The sequence below is a fragment of the Myripristis murdjan genome, chromosome 23 (assembly GCF_902150065.1).
Source record: "Myripristis murdjan chromosome 23, fMyrMur1.1, whole genome shotgun sequence".
Taxonomy (NCBI): domain Eukaryota; kingdom Metazoa; phylum Chordata; class Actinopteri; order Holocentriformes; family Holocentridae; genus Myripristis; species Myripristis murdjan.
This window is the reverse complement of record NC_044002.1, coordinates 4,676,140-4,696,557: the sequence shown is the minus strand read 5'-3', so window position 1 is coordinate 4,696,557 and position 20,418 is coordinate 4,676,140. Positions and strand designations below refer to the sequence as shown.

At 43.7% G+C, this 20,418-nt stretch overlaps 1 protein-coding gene across 1 annotated transcript; it reads right to left on the bottom strand.

The window, feature by feature from the left end:
* Window positions 1-295: 295 nt before the first annotated feature.
* Window positions 296-20,284, bottom strand: LOC115354855 (protein-methionine sulfoxide oxidase mical2b-like). The gene is made up of 32 exons (XM_030045336.1): window positions 19,940-20,284; window positions 19,547-19,754; window positions 19,301-19,417; window positions 19,129-19,230; window positions 18,787-18,942; window positions 18,570-18,670; window positions 17,951-18,208; window positions 17,742-17,857; window positions 17,523-17,649; window positions 16,549-16,642; window positions 16,262-16,409; window positions 15,324-15,520; window positions 15,078-15,178; window positions 14,924-14,986; window positions 13,918-14,091; window positions 12,560-12,650; window positions 11,356-11,511; window positions 8,754-8,866; window positions 7,517-7,598; window positions 7,153-7,348; window positions 6,781-6,986; window positions 6,037-6,105; window positions 4,529-5,671; window positions 4,346-4,440; window positions 3,378-3,458; window positions 2,975-3,025; window positions 2,620-2,865; window positions 2,404-2,497; window positions 2,250-2,300; window positions 1,756-1,855; window positions 1,581-1,654; window positions 296-895 (listed from the first exon to the last, which is right to left on the bottom strand). Exons 1-32 carry the CDS (start codon window positions 20,201-20,203, stop codon window positions 711-713), a joined length of 5,259 nt encoding a protein of 1,752 aa, XP_029901196.1. The 5' UTR covers window positions 20,204-20,284; the 3' UTR covers window positions 296-710.
* Window positions 20,285-20,418: the final 134 nt, after the last annotated feature.

Genomic DNA, 20,418 nt, shown 5'->3' with positions numbered 1-20,418 from the left:
GCTTCACCTTTGCGCTGTCATAAATGCAGCCTCAGTCGTCTCTTTTGTCCTGTATGAAATAGCACTTGATTGTTTTGAAGATTAGAATTCTAACGCGTCTAAACGTGACCAAAGAAACAAAATGTAAATGCTTTATTATACAAGATATAATGTCAAAGATACAATTAGAAGGCTTTTCGACATACATTAAGTTACAGTGATAGACATCAATGCATAGCAGTCATACTACTCACATTAGTAGGGATAAGTTCAGAGTCGGTTCCAAAGGCCCAGCAAGAAGTAAATGAGGGAAACGTGGGACTGAGAAGAGTCACATTTGCGCAAACCAGAGTTGGACTACCTCTTTTTTTTTCAGAATGGTGAGAGGAAAATCATTTAAGGCAAAGAGTGGTGAGGATTGGTCGAGAGGAGAACCAATGTACTGCTAATTTATGTTGGCATGAAAACGGAAATGTCAATGCTGTTTCAAAAGCACAGCAGAAGATTGAATTCAGTTTCATAAAACGTTCAAATGTGTTCAGCAAGATGAACTTCAGCGACATTTCTAGAAGCTGAAAATGCACAGATTGGAAAGGTTAAAAGAAGAAGGATTGGACTAGAGTGTGAATCTGGCTCTTGACAGCGGACTGCAGCAGTCAGTTAGTTTCTGAAGAAAGGGAGTCAAACTTTGGGCATCAGGACAATGTCACAGCTAAGAGAGGGGGGCCGGCTCAGGCCCAGTGGAGGCCCAAGCCTCGGGACAGCATGACAGCCTCCAGGTCTCGGTCCTCCTGACGCTCCTGCAGACGCTGCTCCTCCAGCAGAGAAACCAGGGCGTCTCTCTGCTCCACCACCTCCAACATTTCCTCCAGGATCAGGCGCTCCTCTGCCAGCTGTGCCTCCCCTTTCAAGTGGTCTGCCACCCAGACAGAAACAGAGCATTAAACCTCAGGGTATGAAACCACAAACCTGCCAAGCTCCTGGATAAATCAGTAAGGGTCTCTTGCCACACTGGCTGAATTCTTATTGAGGTATTATATTTGAATTCAATGTCTTTGATAGCGTTTTCAAACTTCATCACCCCCAATAAAATCAAAGCAAAACAATAACGCTGACCGCCAACCATTCCTTGCTGTCCAGCAGAAAACAGAGTGCAGTACCACATTTTGGCCATAGGGGGGCACTGCTGAGCAGCTGCTAAACAGTAGAACCCATTCAACTTCTATGAGTAGAATATATGGCGTTCAGTGTGGCCACATGCTATAAAATGACCACTACATTTCATTTGAAGTATTTAGCAAGTAACTATTAGTGTCACTGTTACACCACCAAATATTTATGAGGACATAATAAGTTAGGATGTTGAAATGATGCAATTTCAGAGGATTTCCACTTGCATTGAGGCTATTTGGCGTTGACTGGTTGCGGAACCAGAGGGAAGAACATTTTTTTCACCTAAATAGCTCCAGATTTCATTCCTCTAAGCACATAGAAATGTGAAATTATTTTCACCAGGTAAAAAAGAAAAAAAATATATAGTTTAGAGAACTGATTTTATGGACTCTACGGTGAATGTGGATCTGTGTCTGAACACAACATACCATCCACAGCCATCCTCTCTCTCAGCTCCTGCTGCAGGCGACTCTGTCTGTCCTCCAGCTCCAGCTCTCGAGCGCTGACAAGCACAAAATACAAAACTTAAGTTACTGCCTGACCAACCTCCACGCAGCTCACTTACATCCTGGATTAGCTGAAGGTTAGAAGTCAGATACTCACAATATCATGAGCTCAGATTCATAGCGCACCAGAGAGTTCTTCTGCTGCACCAGCTGGAACCACTGCTGCATCAGGGCAGGGTTATCCAGCTTCCCCAGCCCTGGAGACACACGGGGAGAGAGAAGAATGAGAAACAAAGAAAAAGAATGAGATGCTGCAGTTTGTTGCTGCTAGTTTAGTCTCAGTTATAGTTGTTGTATTCTTAGCAGGTGCTTTTTTTACATTGAGAACATGTGTTTTATTCATGTGTACAGCAGTCCCTTAACAATCACAACTATTTTCAGTAACAGTTATGAAAACACATGCACTTCCTCTAAGAGCAAAAAGAGCCAAGCAAGCCAATCAAGTTAAGTATAACACCCCTTGCCCTGCCTTGTTTCTTTTATACCAGTGTTTTAAAACCCTGAGTTTTTGTCTTAGTTTTAGTTTACTATAATGATCTTGACAGGTTTCACTAGGATATGATATATTGTCAGGATATGAGGCACATGTACCTCCCAGGTGGAGGTCCAAGTCTTCACTGTCATTGGATTCACCCCAGTAATCTTCAACAACAGATGAACACAAGAGCACATCAGTCAACAGTCACACTGAAGTCAGGCTTCCCTCTCTCTACTTCTCTGTGTGTGTGTAAGTGTGTGTGTATACCTGCTTCCCCTCTCAGGGCTTTTTCAACAGCTACACCTCTCTCTTCGAGTTGTCTCTGCTTCTCCTCCACCTGTTCCAGTTGCTTCTGGATGATCTGTTGGACACACACACACACAAATCAGCACCAAATCCCAGGAGGCATCAGGCTCTGTTCAAAACTCTGAAAAAGTGCACTCTATAAAAGAGACATAAACATACGCACACACCAGCACCTACCTGAGCTTTGTGCAGTCTCTTGAGTTGTTCCTGTTTGGCCTGCTTGCGTGCCGCCCTCTGTACCCGCCGTGTGATTCTGGCATCCAGATCCTCGTCTTTGGCCTCCCGGTCTTTTTGGAACATGGTCTCCGTCATGCTGAGGCTGGACGGCTCCTTCACACGAACCATGATGCCCACCTCCTCTGTTTGACACGAGGACTGCCCATCCGAGTCCAGGGAAGATGATTTGTCCTTTACTGAGCGTCTCTGCAGGAGCAGAACAACAAGCAGAGCAGTTGAAATGAAGTGTAGCCTTCATATGTACTTGGGGTCCAATGAAAGCACAAAAGTAATTTGTTCAGTGGGTCCACTCTACCTTAATAGCATATGCTCGTTTAAAAGCCAGAGCATGAGGCACATAAGCAGGCTTGGAAAAATAAAGAATAAAAATGATCAAACTAATAGAAAAGAATGAAAACATTTTAGTGAAAGGGGTAAGGGTGTTGAGCACTGCAACAGAAACTAAAGCGTCTAAATGAATACTACACAGACACAAAACTGTAAACCTTTCCACACAATGCAAGATTACTATGCCTAAATGGTGAGTAAATGCTTTTTCAGGATGAGTGGAAAAATCCTATGAACAATCACTCTGTCTATCTTGCTACTATTCTAAAGGAAGAGATTATACCAGTTTCACAACAATAGGCAAAGTGTATTTTTTCATCTTGCAGCAACAATGAATTTACTCTACCTACAACTAATCATACCTCCTCTGCCTCCTGGTTCTCCAGGTCCGCCTCTTCCTTTATTGTTACCCTCTGCATTTCTGAGGTTAGGTCAAACAGTTCCAAACGCAGCTACGAACATCAAAATCATCAAAATGGGATGTTTAACCTCAAGAACTTGGTGAGGTTTGACCGAAACCAATACCAATATGTTGATAAATATACTGGTATTTTTTGGACTAAAGCAGCCAATAACCAATAGTTTGCATTTTGAAATTTGTCAGTTTTCACCGTAAAAGGTTTCAAAAGATTGCTATTTTAGTCCAGGTAGAAAAAGCTCTGAAACAGTATTTCAACTATGGGACACTAACAATATCCAATTACATTTCAGGATAAGAAGATGTATACTATTGCTACTACCATCCAATACTAAAGTATGTCTACCACCAGTATTACCAATACCAAGGCAACAGTGATCATGACATACCTCATGATTGGTGAAACTAAGTGGGGTGGGGTGTTTTGTACATGTCATGTGCTATGTCTGAGACACTGGTGCATTCATTTGGTAATTTTACAAAAGCCAGATGTCTTTTAAAGCTTAATCATCACATCCAAGGTGCGTCAAATTTGGGCCAGCAATGTCTGAGACATTGTTGCTTGAAGCTTGTGAACTTTTTGGCCTGTTGATGGCACTGTGGTGGGACAATCAGATTTATATAAACGCCAGATTTCAGTATCATTTGCCCAAATTTCATCCAAAAAGGCCAGAAGAAGTTCAGGGATTACATGGACAGATGGACAGAAACCAGACCCTTACCTAAGGTTCAATCATTGGTGGCAATAACTCTGACATATGTATATTTGTGTGGGATCTAGTCAAAATTGTAAAAATAGAATCAATTCAGGTTAAGTATACTGTCAGTTCTAAAAGAAATTCTACAAGAAATATGTGATACACACACATCCACACACATGAAACACAGAGCGGTATATGAGGTCAGCAGTGTGGCTCTTACATTGGTTCTGGGGTTGAGTGAGCACCTCTGCAGCACGGTGGAACAGGCCAGCTCAGATTCCTCTGTCAAATTTGAATGTCTCCTGAGCCGGGAATCTAGAAAGATCAAGAGGAAGATTAAAACCAGCATCCTGGAATTTCATGTCATTACAATTAACACTGTGTGGCTGCTGCATTGTCATACCTGTGGCTCTTCTCGATTTAGTAGCTTCCTTCCTCCCCCTCTCTGCAGGTGTTGCCTTGCCTGGAAGGGACATCCCGCCTTTCTTTTTCCGATCCTTCTTGTTCCCAGAGAAGACAGAGCTCCAGAGAGCCCTGGCTCCTCCTTCCTCCAACCCTTCACCCTGGGAGTCCTTGAGGGACTTCAGCTGAAGGAAGACAGAGCTGCCTTGCAAAGGGGCAAGGAGGCGAGGGGGCAAGCTGTTGGTGAGTGCCTTTGGGTCCAGGCCTGGCATTACTTTACTGCTTCCGGGTTGAGACTCCAGAGTCAGGGGAGTCTTTGTATCAACCCAGGCCTCTCCGAGCGCCGCCCTCTCTATCTCCTTCCTCCTCTCCACCTCCAGCTTTCTGTCCTTCTCTCTCTGAACCAGTATTGGTTGCTGGAGGAGGGGCCTTTGGGGCGGCAATTCAGGGTTAATGTCCTCAAAGGTTTCCCCTGTGTTGCCATCGTACAAGATCTCACCGAAAGACCCTCTAACTTGTCCACCTGTTCCCCGCAGCACCACAGTTGGTACCATGGGTGGAGGAGCTGGACAAGGGAGGAAGCTCTGTAGAGTTCCTGCCTGCAAGGTAATATCACTATCAGTGCTTTCCCTGGCCAGTTTAAGCTGTCCGGATAGAGGTGAGCCAGAAGGCGTGACCGTGGCAGAGTCAGAGGTGGTTGAGCTGTTGTTAATGGCCACCCCAGAGCTGCTGCTGGCCTCCTCCTTACCTCCCCCTTGCAGTTTTATTTCCTTTTCATCCCTGGTGTTCTCCTCAGAGCTGGGCGAGCAGCTAGACATGGTGGAGAAGTATGAAAAGATGGAGGCGCTGTCTGGGGTCGTGGCTGTGGAAGTCGGTGTGAAGGAGAGAGAGGCGGTGGATGGGGTGCTGGCATGGGGCAGAGGTAACATGGGAGTAATGCTTTGCACTGAAGGTGTAGAGACGGTGATGTTGGGGGCGCTGACTGGACCAGGTGCGTCCAAGGTGTGTGTATCGCATGTTGTGGAGTCGGGTTCCGGGGCTTCGTCAGGTGTGTGGGTGTTAGTGTTTGAGGAGTACATGAAGTCGCCTCTCCCAGTCGATGAGTCTTTCTTAGTAGCAAGAGGAAGATGAGATAACTCCTCTTCTGAAGGAGACAGGAGGGAAGAGGGGAAAGTAGGGCGAAGGTTAGTGAGTAAAGAAAGAAAGAAAGAAAGAAAGAAAGAAAGAAAAAGCCAAAATAGCATGTTAACTGAGTTTCTAGTAGTACAAACACCAAACTGTTACTGTATGTTATTTTGTTGGCTAAACCATCGCAATGAGAAAAAGGACTCATTGTTATACTCTGAAGAGCAACTGGAGCATCTAATATTCATTTTGTGAAACCTGTTACAGAATAACAGAAAAAAATAAAGAAAAGCAACATCATGCAAGTGTCAGAGGAAGTTCAATTACCACAAATCACATGTTAATATGAAGTGCTGTTAGTTTGCTCCCTTGTTTTGATGCTACCTGTCTCCTCCTCTAGTAGGAGCCACAGGCCTGAATGGCGCTCCATCTCCCAGGGGCTATACTCCCCTTCTATCGACAGAAAGACACATACAACACCACACACATCACCAAAATACATACCAGAGGTGGGATCAAGTCACTGTTTTACAAGTCACAAGTAAGTCTCAAGTCCTGGCTCTGAAGTCCCAAGTCAAGAGTCAAGTCCTAAACCTTGAGGTTCAAGTCCTAGACAAGTCTTTACCAACCTTAATGCCAATGAGTAATAATTAGTATATTCAATTTACATAAATTGTGGATGCTTTTTCAAATTTGTATTCATTACTTTCCAAATACCCCTATGTCTATGGACGGACAAAGGTATCTGAGAGAAATTGATGTTTCAGCTGTCATTCATCTGACTGTGAAGAGGTGATTTGCCAATGTCAAAGTCATTTTTGCAATGAGAGGTCAAAGGTTACTTCCTTAAACTTGCTTCTACCACTAGTGCAGGGGTAGGCACATGGTAGGAAAGCATGTGCCATACACCCCTGCACCAGGAGGAGCCTAACCCAAGTCCATACCTATGCTACATGCTGCACTATGGACAAGCAAGCAAGGAAAATGCACAGATGAACAGATATCAAGAGAGAGGTTTTCAGATGATAGGAGAGCAGAGAGGAAAGGATTCAGTCTGCAGAAAGGTGTTATGTGGAGAGCAACACAGAGAGAGAACACGGCCTTTAAGTATTATACAAGTGGGCCTACCGTCACTAGACTCCAAGTCATTCCCTCCTTCTTCTTCATCAACTTCTCCATCCTCTTCCTCCTCATCATCCTCTTCCTCCTCCTCTTCGTCCTGCCCGCCTCTGTGGTGAGCGTGGAGCTCCAGCGCCTGCCTCCAAGACGCTTTGGCCCGGCCTGAGGTCACATGCCGTCGGTCCTCCTTCTCCTCCTCCATCTCTGACTCTGAACTAAAAGAGGACACAGGCATTTACTGTTGTAGTTACAGAGCGAGAACAAGAGTCCCAACAGAGCAAAAACAGAGGAAGGAGGGGTTGTGAAGGAAAAAAAAGAAGCATACAGAGAGGAGAGAAGTGGGTTAAAAAGGACAAAGACAGACTATGAGGAGCACCTGACCTGGACCTCCCGGTGTTTTTCTCCAGCAGACTGAGGTTGTACTTGGTCAGCGTCTCCTCCGGGATCTCCTCAGGCTCCTCCGGCAGCTGGGCCTCTGCGTTCCCCGAGCTCAGGCGGTAGTTTTCCAGCTCGATGCGCTCCGGCGTCCCCCGCACCCTCTTGGTGAGCCCCGACTCCCGCTCGATCAGTGAAGCCACTGGGAATATACATACACACACGCACACACGCACAAACACACACAGGCACACACACACACTAAAGCCGAGATTGATTTCTGTTTAAGGACCCCCATGCCAGTGTGCACGTGTATCATGAGTAGTGCTGCTGAATGGGCAACATCAAGCTAATGGTGGGGAAGGCTCACCTGATGATCGGCGACCGGCTGCTGTGGGTCCTGAAGTTGGGCTGTCTGTGGATGAAGCCGTAGGCACTGAACCCAACGACCCCTGGAGGGAATCAAACACACACTTATCTTCATATCCCTGAGTCTCAGCGGATTAATCTCTACGACTGATCATATTGGAATCACTGAATTTGGTAATTCATATTCAAGTAAGAGGTTAAGATTGTAAGTAACATCCACAAACTTACTGCCCATACGTCTGCTTTGTGGTCTGTTTTTTTTTTTTTTTTCTTACTGCTTTGAGTATTCTATTTTATTTTTAATGCTTCTTGAGACTGTTAGTAACATCTCTGACTCTTCTAATTGAATCTTTACATGTTAGTAATTCATTCCATTCCCTTACTTTTTGTCAAAAGCACATTTTTACACAACCATAAGTCCACAGTTGTTCCCATGCTACTTCATTGCTTTTATTGTTTGAATATTGTAACATTTCTGCTATTTTGCACATCTTAGTTTTATTCCTAACAGCGTGTTTACGCTCAAGTTCCCAATTTCCACACAGGATCACCATTGTTTTCATCTTATCTGGTTAAATTTAGATTTTTACAGTTGATATTTTACTTCCACTTCAGTAAAATTTCAGAATGAGCACATTTTAATTTTATTTCTTGGTCTCATTGCATTTATTGCTTCCTGACACTGTTAGTAGCATCTGTAAGTGTTGAACTGCAGGCCAATCCATAAGTGTTAGAGATCAATTTCTCTGCCATACGTCCCTTTTTGGGTTGAAATTGTCAGCAACATTACTACAATTATTCACATCCTATTTAACTGTTTTTGCCATTTTATCATTATTTCTACTATTATGCTTATGTTTATGTTCTATTTGTATTGTATATTTCAATTATGTTCTATCCCCCACCCACCCTCAAAAATGAAGAAATGAGGAGAAGAATTTTGTTCACATGGTTAAATAAAACCTTTCAAAATAAAAAACCCACACCCATGAGGTCCAATTTTTGTTTTAGATTAGCATATTTTCACTGACATATTGCACTAGTGTAATCAACACAACTTTTTATACAATGATTACAATTTTTAAAAAAAAAATCTACTTTTTTACTTTTTCCTCAATAGATTTCTACAATGGAAATGAGTTAAAGTCCAGTTTCATTCAAAGTACTTTCCTCACCTGCATAACACAAGTCTATAAAATTGTATTTAAACATCCCAGAAAAGCAGTTGTGTCTCTTACTATTGAAGTCCGATGAGAAACGGTTCGGTCGGACGAGATGCTGGCCGCTGCTCTCTTCCTCGGGGCAGGACCGCTGAGCCGCAGGTCGTAGTGCTGCAGGCAGTAGAACCTCCCTGCAAAACCAGACAACAGCCAGCGCTTTAGAGCCTCACTGCAAATGCACAACAACAGCCCAAGCTTCCCCAAGATGTCTACAAGCAGAAGAAAGAGCGCTCTGAAATGTTGAACAGCTGGTTTTCAACAAATAGAAGAAAAGGGAGAGAAGAAACCTGAGTGTAGGCTCAAACTCAGTCCCAGTCAAAGACACAAGAGAAGCTGAGGCAGAGAGCTAGGAGGATGACAGAAGGTGAATACAGCTTACAGTCTGATGCCTCCATGAGGGATAGAGTTGCTGTACACCAGTACAGGTAAACACTGATCTCCAAACAGCACTGATCTAGTGGACCAACAGACCTCATGCATATATATACCCAACATGCGCATACGTTCCTCCACTTCAGGTTCAAACTCTCATCACGCCTCCCTTCTGATTGGCTTGTGAATTTGAACAGAGCTTGTGGAGTGCGATTCAAGAGAGGCGTTTTCCGAAACAAATACTCTCATTTGTGCTGGTGCCTCCCTCCAGCTCTCAGCTATACATAACAACACAACCCTCAAAAACACAATACGGCCTCTGTGGCTGATGCATGCACACACACACACACAAGGACACAAACAATATCAGATAAACAACCACAGAAATGCACCAGCCTGACCAACAAGGCCTAAGGCGCTAACGGCGAAAGGGACAAATTGTAATTGATTTAATATTGCCATCGGTGTGTTAACTAAAGGCCTCATTCAATGTGAGTCATCACACACGCACACACACACAAACACTAACACAATCACACAAACTAGTCAGATGACAGAGTACAGGCACTGGGAGTGATCATATGGCTTATCACAGATTGGGGAAAGCCACCACTGATCAGTATGAAATCAGTGTGATGGAGTGATATAACACTATTTGACAGGGCTATGCTCTTGTGGTCTGCTTACTGACTTGTGGTCTTGTTATCTTAGTTACGGCCTGTAATTAGCAGGTGACTACAGGACTGATTTAAGAGCCTTGGCCAAGAAAGCAATATCATGGCCTACAATCTTCTTGGATAATGGAAGTAAAAGAGAATTGGCCCTGAACTTGTTGTCTACAGTACTGCAGCACAAACACCTCTTTGCCTACTTCATATTTATCTTTCATTTTTACCTAAATTCCCTACATTTTTGCATGTTGTCTGGCTACAACATCCCAAGAAAGACGATTTAATAATGATGGTGTAAACTTCATGTTCAATTTCCACTTGCAGTTGAATGAACAAATTAAATCAGTCTCTTTTCCTCTGACATCAAATTATTACACTGGCTGAGATAAAACTCAGAGGGCAGAGCCTACCCAAATTTCTTGGGAAGTTCCATAAGACCGACGCCCAATGAAAAGAGTGGAAGGTAAGAGAGGAAGAAGCTAATGAAGCCACATTAGCTTCTAAGTGAACACAAAAAACACTAACCTGGCCCACACAAGAGAGATCAAATCATTTATCAGCTTGTGTAATGCAATTCTTTTTTTTTTTTTTTTTTTTTTAAAACTGAATGTTGGGAAGACCAATGAGTTAATTATTGATTTGAGAAGGATGAAGGAGGAAGTCTCCTCATTGATCCAGGGTCAGCAGATAGAAAACGTCCAGTCTTACAAATATTTTAAGAGTACCTGGCCAGTGAGTGAAAGAAAAAGAACACTGATGCCGTACGTAAGAAGGTTCAGTCAAGACTTTCTTCTTGAGGAAGCTTAGATCCTTTGATATCAGCAAGAAGCTTCTTCATGTTTTGTTTTGTTTTTTTTAAATCAGGGAATCTTAGCTGGTGTCTTCTTCTATTCTGTGCTCTGCTGAGGAGGGGGGAAGTACCACTGTGGATGATAAAAACAGAATCAAGGAGATGATCAGAAAGGCCACCATAGTGATTGGCCTCACCCCAGACTCACATGAGGTCACTGTGGAAAAGGGAACAAGGGCAGAACTGAAAGCCGTTCTGTATTTCGAAGGCCATCCACTGCATGGTGTTTTAACGGACTTAGAAGCTCATTCAGTGAGCGGCTAGTGATGCCTCAGAGTCCTGCTGCAGCACTCAGAAGCTCTTTTGTTCTAGCGGAGGTCAGATTTTTTAATGAACACTTTTAGATGTGGTCTTGATCCACAGCATCTTTCAGCTGTTAAGCATGCCTCAAATGACTTTTTATGCTGTTACTTTTGGTGTGTGTACTGTGAATGTATTGTCTGCCGTTGTAGTCTTTTGTTGTGTTATCTGTATGCATTGATTTGGTGGCAAATTAGTTTCTCCTTTGATAATTAATAAAGCTGTCTACCTAAATCTGTGTGAAGCCTGACCTCCAACGGTGAGAAGTAGAGAGCATGGTCTTTAGTGACAGGTGATGTCACCATCCATAGGGTACAACTCACCAATAAGATGTCTAATTTACAAAAAACCAACACTAAAGCTCCTGTAAAGTGTCTCTCCTTACACCTGCCACCTCACAGTCCCTCTTCCCTGCTGGCAGGCTCACCGTTAAGCCCGTCATAGGCGTAGGATGCCAGGCGGAGGGTGCTGCTGCAGTAGTCACACTGGAAACAGCTGCGGTGGAAGAAAAGGCCCTCGGCACTCAGCCTCTCCATTACGTATACACGTTTACTACAGAAGAAACACACGTCGCTGGCACCAGCTGAGCCTGCAAACATCGACCGCAGTGCCTAGGCAAGGAGACAGACAGGAAAACAGAGCAACAGGAGAGGAAATCGATTATACGCTAATCTTTTAAATGTGAGTGTGATTGATAGTTACTTGCAGGTTGATCATCATCCCATGATATACGTGAGACAGTTGATAATCCATGTAAGATAAGCATTACATCGAGTAGGGGGGGTCACATAATGTTACACAGACTCTTACCGATCCCCTCCTGTCAGGGGCGGGTGTAGCTTCTGTCTGACTTTGAATCTGACTGGCTATCTGCTCAGCCAGTGAACTTACTCCCGCAGTATACATCTGAATATACCTCTGTGAAAGGAAAAGGACAGGCAAACAGACAAATAGGGAGTGAAGATATGCCGAATCACAAAAAGCCAAAACAGCATTCAGCAACAGGCTGTTCCCATAAACATCAATCCTTTATTTAATTGTATTGAATTTGTTTCTGAAATCATAAAAAGACAATAAGCTAGAGAGTTCGACTGAATTCTGTCAATAGAAACTATTCACTGGGTTAGGGTTAGGACACTTTCATCTGCCCCATTATCACATGCCACATGCCCTGCAGAGTTACAGAAATACCCTGAGACATATCCAAAAGCACCAGCCTCATTCTCTGTGACTTCAGCACATTTAACTCTTGCTGATCATTTCCCATGATACATGCATCAAAGCTTAGGAACAGACTTGAACCTCAGGCCTTTCAACCACTACCATTTAACTTTGACTCGATATATAACAAGGCTAAAGACAGCGGAGGAGGACCAAAAATGTGCTCAAGCAAGATGAAGCTGGGTAACAACTGTTTCGAGATTTTATTTAAATAATGGATTCCCAGTGGACCTTCATCTGATGCCAGGCAAAAACCTTACCTGAGATTAATGGAGCCTTAATCTTCAAGGGCAAATCTATCTGACAGACAGGACATATTGTATCTAGGATGTGTGTGGGAGTCTAAGGAATGGCTACTAGCACTTACCACAGGTTTACACACCCAACACTAACCAGTCCTGTGGGTTAACATACCTGCTCCCCCTCACTGGGGAGAATGTGGGACTTGATCTTCTCTTTGAAACGAAAACTCATCTGTTCCTGTTGCTGGGTACGTTTTCTCTAAGGGAAAGTCCCCAGAAAGTGGTCAGAGATAGTACTGCCTGAAGATGCAGGGCAAAAATTCAAACAAATTCTACTGTTGGCAAACCAAAAATATTGGTGCTAGCCTTTTGAAACCGATATTGGTCAAGGTCTAGTGGGAACTATATGCTAAGGACTGAGAATGGAGCCGCTGGTGACTCTAACACCACATTGTGGAAGCAAAGGAAGATGCAGCTATTTTAAATGGTCTACTGAATGGTAGGGATGGGAGGTTTTTATATGGTGTTTACCGGTCTCCATGTGGAACCCTGGGTGGGAGACACCAAAGCTGGCTGGACCTGGGGGTCAGGAGATTCTGGGGACGTGGGTATGGTGGTCAACGAGTCCCCCTAATCGTCAACACATGGACCCAGAGTTTAATTCCACTTTGTATAGACTTGTACTATTTAGAGCTTTGTACTCCACAGCCAACAGCACTTGAGGCAACCAAACCACCAAACATTATTGATCCAAAGGCTCCATAAACAAAAGCCCACACTGAAATGCACAAATTGCATGAACAAAAAAAACCCAATGTTTCCAAGGTTGGTGCTTGCTTTGGGAAACGATTAGGACAATTGTGAAGCTTATACATTTTGTAGATATTACACTATAAATGCAGAATCACTGGTGTGGTCCTTTAACCCAGGTGAAATGACCAATACTAAGTACCACTAATACAAGACTGACCCTATCCACCGCTGTGTCCAATCAGAGTGTTTGTCGTGAGCTAAGCTGGTATTAACATTACAACCTCTCCCACCACTACAACCATCACCTACACAACTGGGGGAAGGACAGATAAGGACGCTGAGCTGGTAGTGACTGCAGTAATGAAAGTGAATACATCACAGTGGTTACTGTGTTCACACTCTGTAGTGTTATGAACTTTAGAGGAAGTGGCTGGTGAGGAATTTAGTCCTTTTCATCCACTGCTAATATTACATATTCTCTTCAAAATAACAGCAACAACCTCCAACATAAGCAGCGTTAGGGTTTACTGCTGGCACTGGTGTTCAGATGTTTTCTCCAGCTCTAAACCTTGGCAACTGCAAACTGGTGAGGGTAATTCCTCAAAAGGATTAATCTAAGCCATACAACAAAATAATATTACTTGGGTCAGTGTAACCATGTTTTATATATTAAGTATGATGTTTGGACTGGAGATTAGTGGGAAGAAAAGAGTGACAAACTCAAAGCAAAAGGATCTTGTCAATTCCACTTTCCACCGTGTCACTTATCTTACCTGTCTGCGCAGCACTGCGGCAGCTGAGGACGAGGGGCTTTGGCAAGAGGTCGCGCTCTCGTCTAGCTTTGCCTGCAGCTGATTGGCCATCAGACGCACTCTGGAGCGACTGCATCCACCCACAAATCCCTCCTCAAAGGCCTGGCTGTCTCGGTGACCATTAGTGTCCTCCTGCTAGAAAATTTTGTGAGATTTTTATGGAAGAATCACCTACCTTACCATGGACAGTCTACATAGAAGGAACCTACACTAGCTCCATACAACTCAGGTCTTGAAATGTGTACCCTACAGCCTTAGCTCAGAGAAAAAACATAATTTCCCTTGTGCTTTACGCTATATTGCAAAAAGCTTAATTTTTTACTTTCATAATCACAGATGATAACAATAACATATTAGAGCCTTGCGTCACCGTGTTGAATACAATAAACCTACTTGACATGGTAATCAACAAAAAAATAAAGCTGCGTAGGCTCTTAACATGGGAAAACATGGTTTTATACTGGAAGTTGTCTATTGCTAGAGAAATGTTTATATTATATAATGTATTAGCATTTTTTATTTTTTATTACTGTTTTTATCTTTAGATTTATGTCTGACTAGAAAAAAAATGCAGTGTGGTCATGGATGATTTTACTTTACTTGTTTGTTTCAGGGGTGTCAGTGTGTACAACCTGCCACACTCTGCCTTAAGAAACTGCAAACCTACCAAAAAAAATCATTTGTATGGCTTTCAGTGGAATGTGTTTATTGTCACATGATGGTCTAAACAGTGTTTCAGGGCCTTCTCCAACTTTGCAAACATGAACTGCTTGAGGGAAAACCCTAAATCCTTATAGTAGTTTTGTGATGTTTCAGCATGAAATTGGTTATGTGTAGAATACTAAATATCAGCTAATGGCAGCTTCAAACCAAACATTTACATAAACGGTGGCTTATTAAACCCATTTAGTGGCCAAGTCTTAGTCTAGTCACAAACCTAACCTTAAGCCTAAACCCTTGCACTCACCTCCTGCTCATCTTGACAAGGTCGACTAGTCTTCCTCCTTTTACCCAGTGCATCTTTCTGCTCCTATATTTGAGAGTTAATGAGAGTTGAACATGTCAGATAGATAATTCAAATGGATAAAGACGAAAACAGAGAAACACCCTGACATGTGTACCTTGGGGTTTCGTTTGCGGGATGGACTGTGGCCCAGCCTGCTGAGAAGAGAAGCAGGTGTGATCAGAGCAGCTCTCACATCAGCAGTCTGAGACAGAGCCCCTAGATGAAGGAAAAATACAGGTAAAGAAGAATTATGTCAGAAACATTATCTTCATGTTTTATGTAATAAAATAATTTCTCCCTCTGGGGATCAGTACTCTACTAGCAGGAACAAGCATCTATTGAGTGATCCTCAGTGTCTCACCACCAGAAGGCAGAGTGTCCTTCAGGAGTTGGTAGAACTGGCTGAGGTACATGACCATGGAGAGAGAGTCCGGTTCACCCACAGAGGACATCTCCTCCACCGTCATCAAAGGAGAAATCCCAAACTCGCGCTCTGCCACGTCAAACCCCAGCCGGGTGTTCTCCTCCACTTCCGCCTCATCGAGGGAATCAAAGTCACTTTGGAGGGGGAGGCAATAAACACACAATCACAAAACAGGATCTGTAACTGGCTACATTTGTTTCCCTAATCTTAATCTGAAAGGAAAAATCCACTCTGAAACACTTGTTGTTTGGAGCTGTACTGTTCCTTTTCCTGCCAAAGATAGAGAAATGTGCTGAGACAAAATTTAGTGTCCAGTACAGCTACAATGATTTTTGGCAGAACATTTTTCAGCCATCTAAAACATAAATAAATAAAGAGGAAGAGATGCCAGTTTCTCCATCAACAGTAACCTCACTTGACCAGAATGAAATGCAGAAATAGCTTAAGTACACAGTGAGGGCAGTGGCTTTCATCAAAAACATGACATATATTTGTTTGATCATACACCCAGATTTGACTGAAAGTAACATGATCATGCACCTTTCTTGGGGTCATTAAAAGGAATTTTTTTCTTTGAATAAACTGAACACCACACAAAGAGGATCCTTTAACCATCATTATTATCTACCTAACCTTGACCTCCATGAAAAAGGGGAGGGGAATGTGCACATCCCGGTGAAATTTTTCAGCATGTGCCAGGGGCATTCTTTTTTGATGATATCCAAATCCTATCTCTAACACTAATCCTAAATCCTAAGCCTAAAATAGCCCCTTGTAGAAGTAAGGAGCATCAAAATGTTCTCACTTTGGAAGAATCACCACATCTTTCTACTTGCACACAAACACACACACAAATAATTTCTGAAGTGCTTTACATGAGATCAGGCCGGTAGCGGTGGATAAGGGCACACAGAGCAAGGCCACTCTTCCAGGAAGTAGTCAGATCGCTAACGGCAACGCCACGGTACCCCTGTGTCTGCTCCTGGCACCAGTTCAGCAGCTTATTGGAGCGAGAGAAGGACTCTGGTGGAGGGAACAACATAACATTGATCACACCGGCCGGTCCAGTCGCTGCAGAGCTACCAGTCACAACGTGGCTAAATGCAAGAACCAGTGGAGTGAGAAGCTGCACGTTACATTCAGATTCATAGTCAGGACTCACCCTCTCTGAGAAGTCTTGGTGATGGCAAGCGGGCCAGAGTTTCAAAATCCACATCCAACCCCGTCTCCTCTCCTGTGTCAACCAGATGCCTCACCTACAGATATACACCCATTCACACACCAGCCCACGCAACAGCATGTTCAAACCCACAGTCAGGGTGTAAATATGTTTTTTTAAGTCTAAGTTTTTGGCACATTGTGTATCCAGTCAGTATGTGTCTGGCAGTTTTGTGTGGGACACTGGTTAAGTTAACACAAAATATCATTAAAAACTGCATCCTGTTTACTGAGGAAAACTTCCCCTGTTTTCATAATAAACAAATTTGGAGGGTGATGAAAAACTGTGCACAGCTAAAAAAAAAAAAAAAAGGCTTGTTTACTTGAAATAGTTGCACAAAAGCTTCGGCTACATCAGTCATATTAAGTTTTTTTTTTTTAATTTATGAACCTAATAAAAACATGACGTAGATATCTTGACAACTCTGGCTGATACAATGTAAACAGGATGACTTATTTATTTACACCTTGATTTCTCAGGTTTAGTGGACATTAATCATCAGTTGGAAGAAAAAAAGAAAACTGTAAATGCATCAGGATTAGCCTAAAGGCAAATTTTCCCAAGCCAGCATCCCAAGCCAGATCGTGACATGCATCCTAAAATATAAAATAAACAACAGAAAATGGATCTGGCCTCAGACCGTTGTCACATGACATTCAACTTCCAGTTTTTATATATATATATATATATATATATATATATGTACACACATTAATAACAGTCAGTGGTCAGTGCTAGCATTCAACATAGCGTATTCTGAAGTGTTAGCAAGGGCATCAAAGCCAATGATCTACCAGAGTAACATGGATGACTTTGGTGCCTCTGATCTCATCATTTGATGTGTGTGTGTGTGTGTGTGTGTGTGTGTGTGTGTGTGTGTGTGTGTGTGTGTGTGTGTGTGTGTGTGTGTTTTAAACCTGAGCTGGAGTGATGAGCAGGGGGTTGATGTTGGGGTAGCGTGTGGCTGGGTCCACTGTGTACAGGCAGATGTTCTTGTTAATGTTCTCTGGAGTGGTTTGAGGAAGGAGACGATACAGACTCTCTCTGGGGGAAACAAACAGGTAGAGGGTGGCAGGTCGTTTACTGACCTTGACGCCTTTGTGAGATAATGTGTATCCATGTGTGTGCATCTTCACCTCTCGGCCAACACATCCAGTGGGCCGCTGCCCTGTGCCCAGCTGCGAATCATCCAGGCCGAGTCCAGAGCTGCCAAGAAGCCTCGTGCTATGCCGGTCCCCATAGGCCAAAACGGCTGCACACACACACAAACATACACACATACATCATAGAGAATACCAGCAGCCATTCTCCATCTCTCACTTTCATCCCTCCTTTCTGTTCTTACCTCCAGCAGGCTGTCTCCCACCAGTGTGACCAGCAGCTGGTATCCCTGTCGCTGGCGAACCAGGGCAGCGTTCTCGGAGGCGTACATACAGGTGAAGTCGAACATGGCCACATCTGGCTGCCCATAATGATTCATGGCAAAGTCCAGAGACGGCAGCTGGTGATTGGTGGAGAAGTCGGCGGCCTCACGGGCGTACGCCTGCAGTGCGTTCTGGTCCACGTTCCCCCGTGAGAGAAGCAGCTCCGTGTCTGCATAATCCTGATGCATGCAGTGAATAATAAAGAGGATGGCTGGAGATCACGTTCGTAGAAGTTACATCTAAGACCCTTTTAATGCCAATTAAAGTTTAAGGGCAATAAAATTGCCCTTGTGTGTTAGTGCAACCAGTATGTCTGAAAGACTTTAGCTGACTGGGTGTAGATTGAGATTTTAATATTGCACCACAGAGTGTACTGGAGTGGTTAACAAAGCAGCATACATGGTACAAGAGCTTTGTTTACATGTGATAATATGAATGACCCTTATGTACAGTATCATACAACTGTCAAGAGTATCAAAAGGTCCATGCAGTCATATCTGTGTATCTCAGTGCTGATGTTTTTTTTTTTTTTTTTGTTACCTGCAGAATGACTCCCTTGTCCAGCAGACTCTGCTTCTTCGCTGTCATGACAAAGTAGTGTGTGTCATCCTTGTAGTAAACTATATTCTCTAGGTCAATCCCTGGAACAGACAGAGATAGGAGGATGAGCTTGACCTGCTTTTACAAATGTTATGCTATGAATAACCATGGACTTCACTAATGAATAACAGTTTTTTTTTTTTTTTTTTGGTCTGACCAGTGTCTTGGCGGAGTTCCTGGAAAAACCTCTGGTTGAAGATGAAGGCCACGCCGCTGATCTCCTCTACCTTGGCCTCAGCCGTGGTGTTCCTGTTTTTGAAGTTAGCTGTGATGGCAATGGCCAGCTTCCCTCTGAACTCTTTGCGTCTGAACCCTTTTTAGAGAAACAAAGGTGAAACACCAGGAAAGTGAGATTTTGGACCCAAAACGTAGCCATGATACAGCTAATATATATATATATATATATATATATATATATATATGAAAAGTTAATATATATATATGTATATGAAAGTTAATTTTCATATCGTAGTGAAATGATTTTGCTGTAGTAGTGTACCTGGGAGTGTGTTCCGTCGTCCATCGGCTCCAATAATAACATCAAACTCGAGCTGGGTGACAGGGTGGGACTTGGGATGCACCTGTATTCTCCATCCCACCTCTGAAACAAGGAGACAGTTAATGCATAAATAATACCTCAGCTTCATCATGCAGTGAATAATAAGTCTTACTTTGGCTCTGCTGGTGTTCAGGTGGCTCCACCAGCTCCTTGAACTCCACATTCACATGAACTTCCACCCCTAACAATAGCGCCACCTTCAAAAGCACCAACTGCAGCTGGCGGATACCTGCAGAGAACACAAAGGAGGCATGGAAAGTGCTGACGGGGAGAAAGATGGGACAAGCTGTATGGGAAGTGGCACAGCTGCTGCTGTGTTCTGTGCAGTGATAGTGATGAGACGTAGCAGCCTACGTACTGATATGGTCGATGGATCCAGCACAGAATTTGCCATAGAACTTCTTGGCCCCGAGGCCCCTGAGGTCATGGATGGTGAAAGGCCAGAGGTGGAGCACATTGTTCCTGGAGAAGGCATCTCTCTTCTCCAGGAGCACCACTCGAGCTCCCATGAAGCCCAGCTCCACCGCTGTCCTCAGACCGCAGGGCCCCGCCCCAATGATCACACACTGACAGAGACAAATTACATTTACCTTTTGCACTTTTTTTCCAAACACTTAAATATGACTTGACTTAGAGAAATTTACAGATTTTTTGGAAGACTGTCCTGCTGGTCAACTAATTCACTACATAAAGGAACAATTCACCCATCCTGATTCTCTGTCACCCTGGTTAGCAGGAAAGGGGGACTTACTGTAGTGTTGGCACAGGCGCGGCCCCTCATATACTCTTGATGTGCAGCCCTCTTATCCAGTTTGGCCCACAGGCCATTGGCTTTCCAGTAGTTGAGGCGCTCTTTGATTGTGTGGTACAGAGGCCGCTCAGTGGCTGTTTGTGCGAGCTGAAGGTGTTCACACAGCTGGCTGAAGGCACGAAGGGTGGCTCTGCAGGTAGTGGCCTGGACAAAGTCATCAAACAACTCTTGGGCTTGGCATTCTGGGTAGGCCTCATCTCCCATGGCAGTCCCAGAGGCAGGGCACCCTGCGCAGGGGATCTCCTGCTGATGATGTCACTTACTGACTCCAGCTCGGCTTCTGCCGTCTCTGATGGCAGAGCTGAATGAGCTGGGAAGACAAAAGAAGTCATTAAGCAACTGATACAGCATCATAATGATGCATTTGCATCTTAACTGATATAGTGTTAAGCAAGGGAATCATTCAAGATGTTAAGCCA

What these genes read in the sequence shown, in the direction of transcription:
- LOC115354855 (XM_030045336.1), bottom strand. Translation starts at nt 20,203, where the DNA reads ATGGGAGATGAGGCCTACCCAGAATGCCAAGCCCAAGAGTTGTTTGAT. An exon ending in AGCCCTGAGAGGGGAAGCAG is followed by an intron (nt 2,301 to 2,403) that starts GTATACACACAC and finishes CTGTTGTTGAAG; the next exon opens with ATTACTGGGGTGAATCCAAT. An exon ending in GAATCTGAGCTCATGATATT is followed by an intron (nt 1,655 to 1,755) that starts GTGAGTATCTGA and finishes TGTGCTTGTCAG; the next exon opens with CGCTCGAGAGCTGGAGCTGG.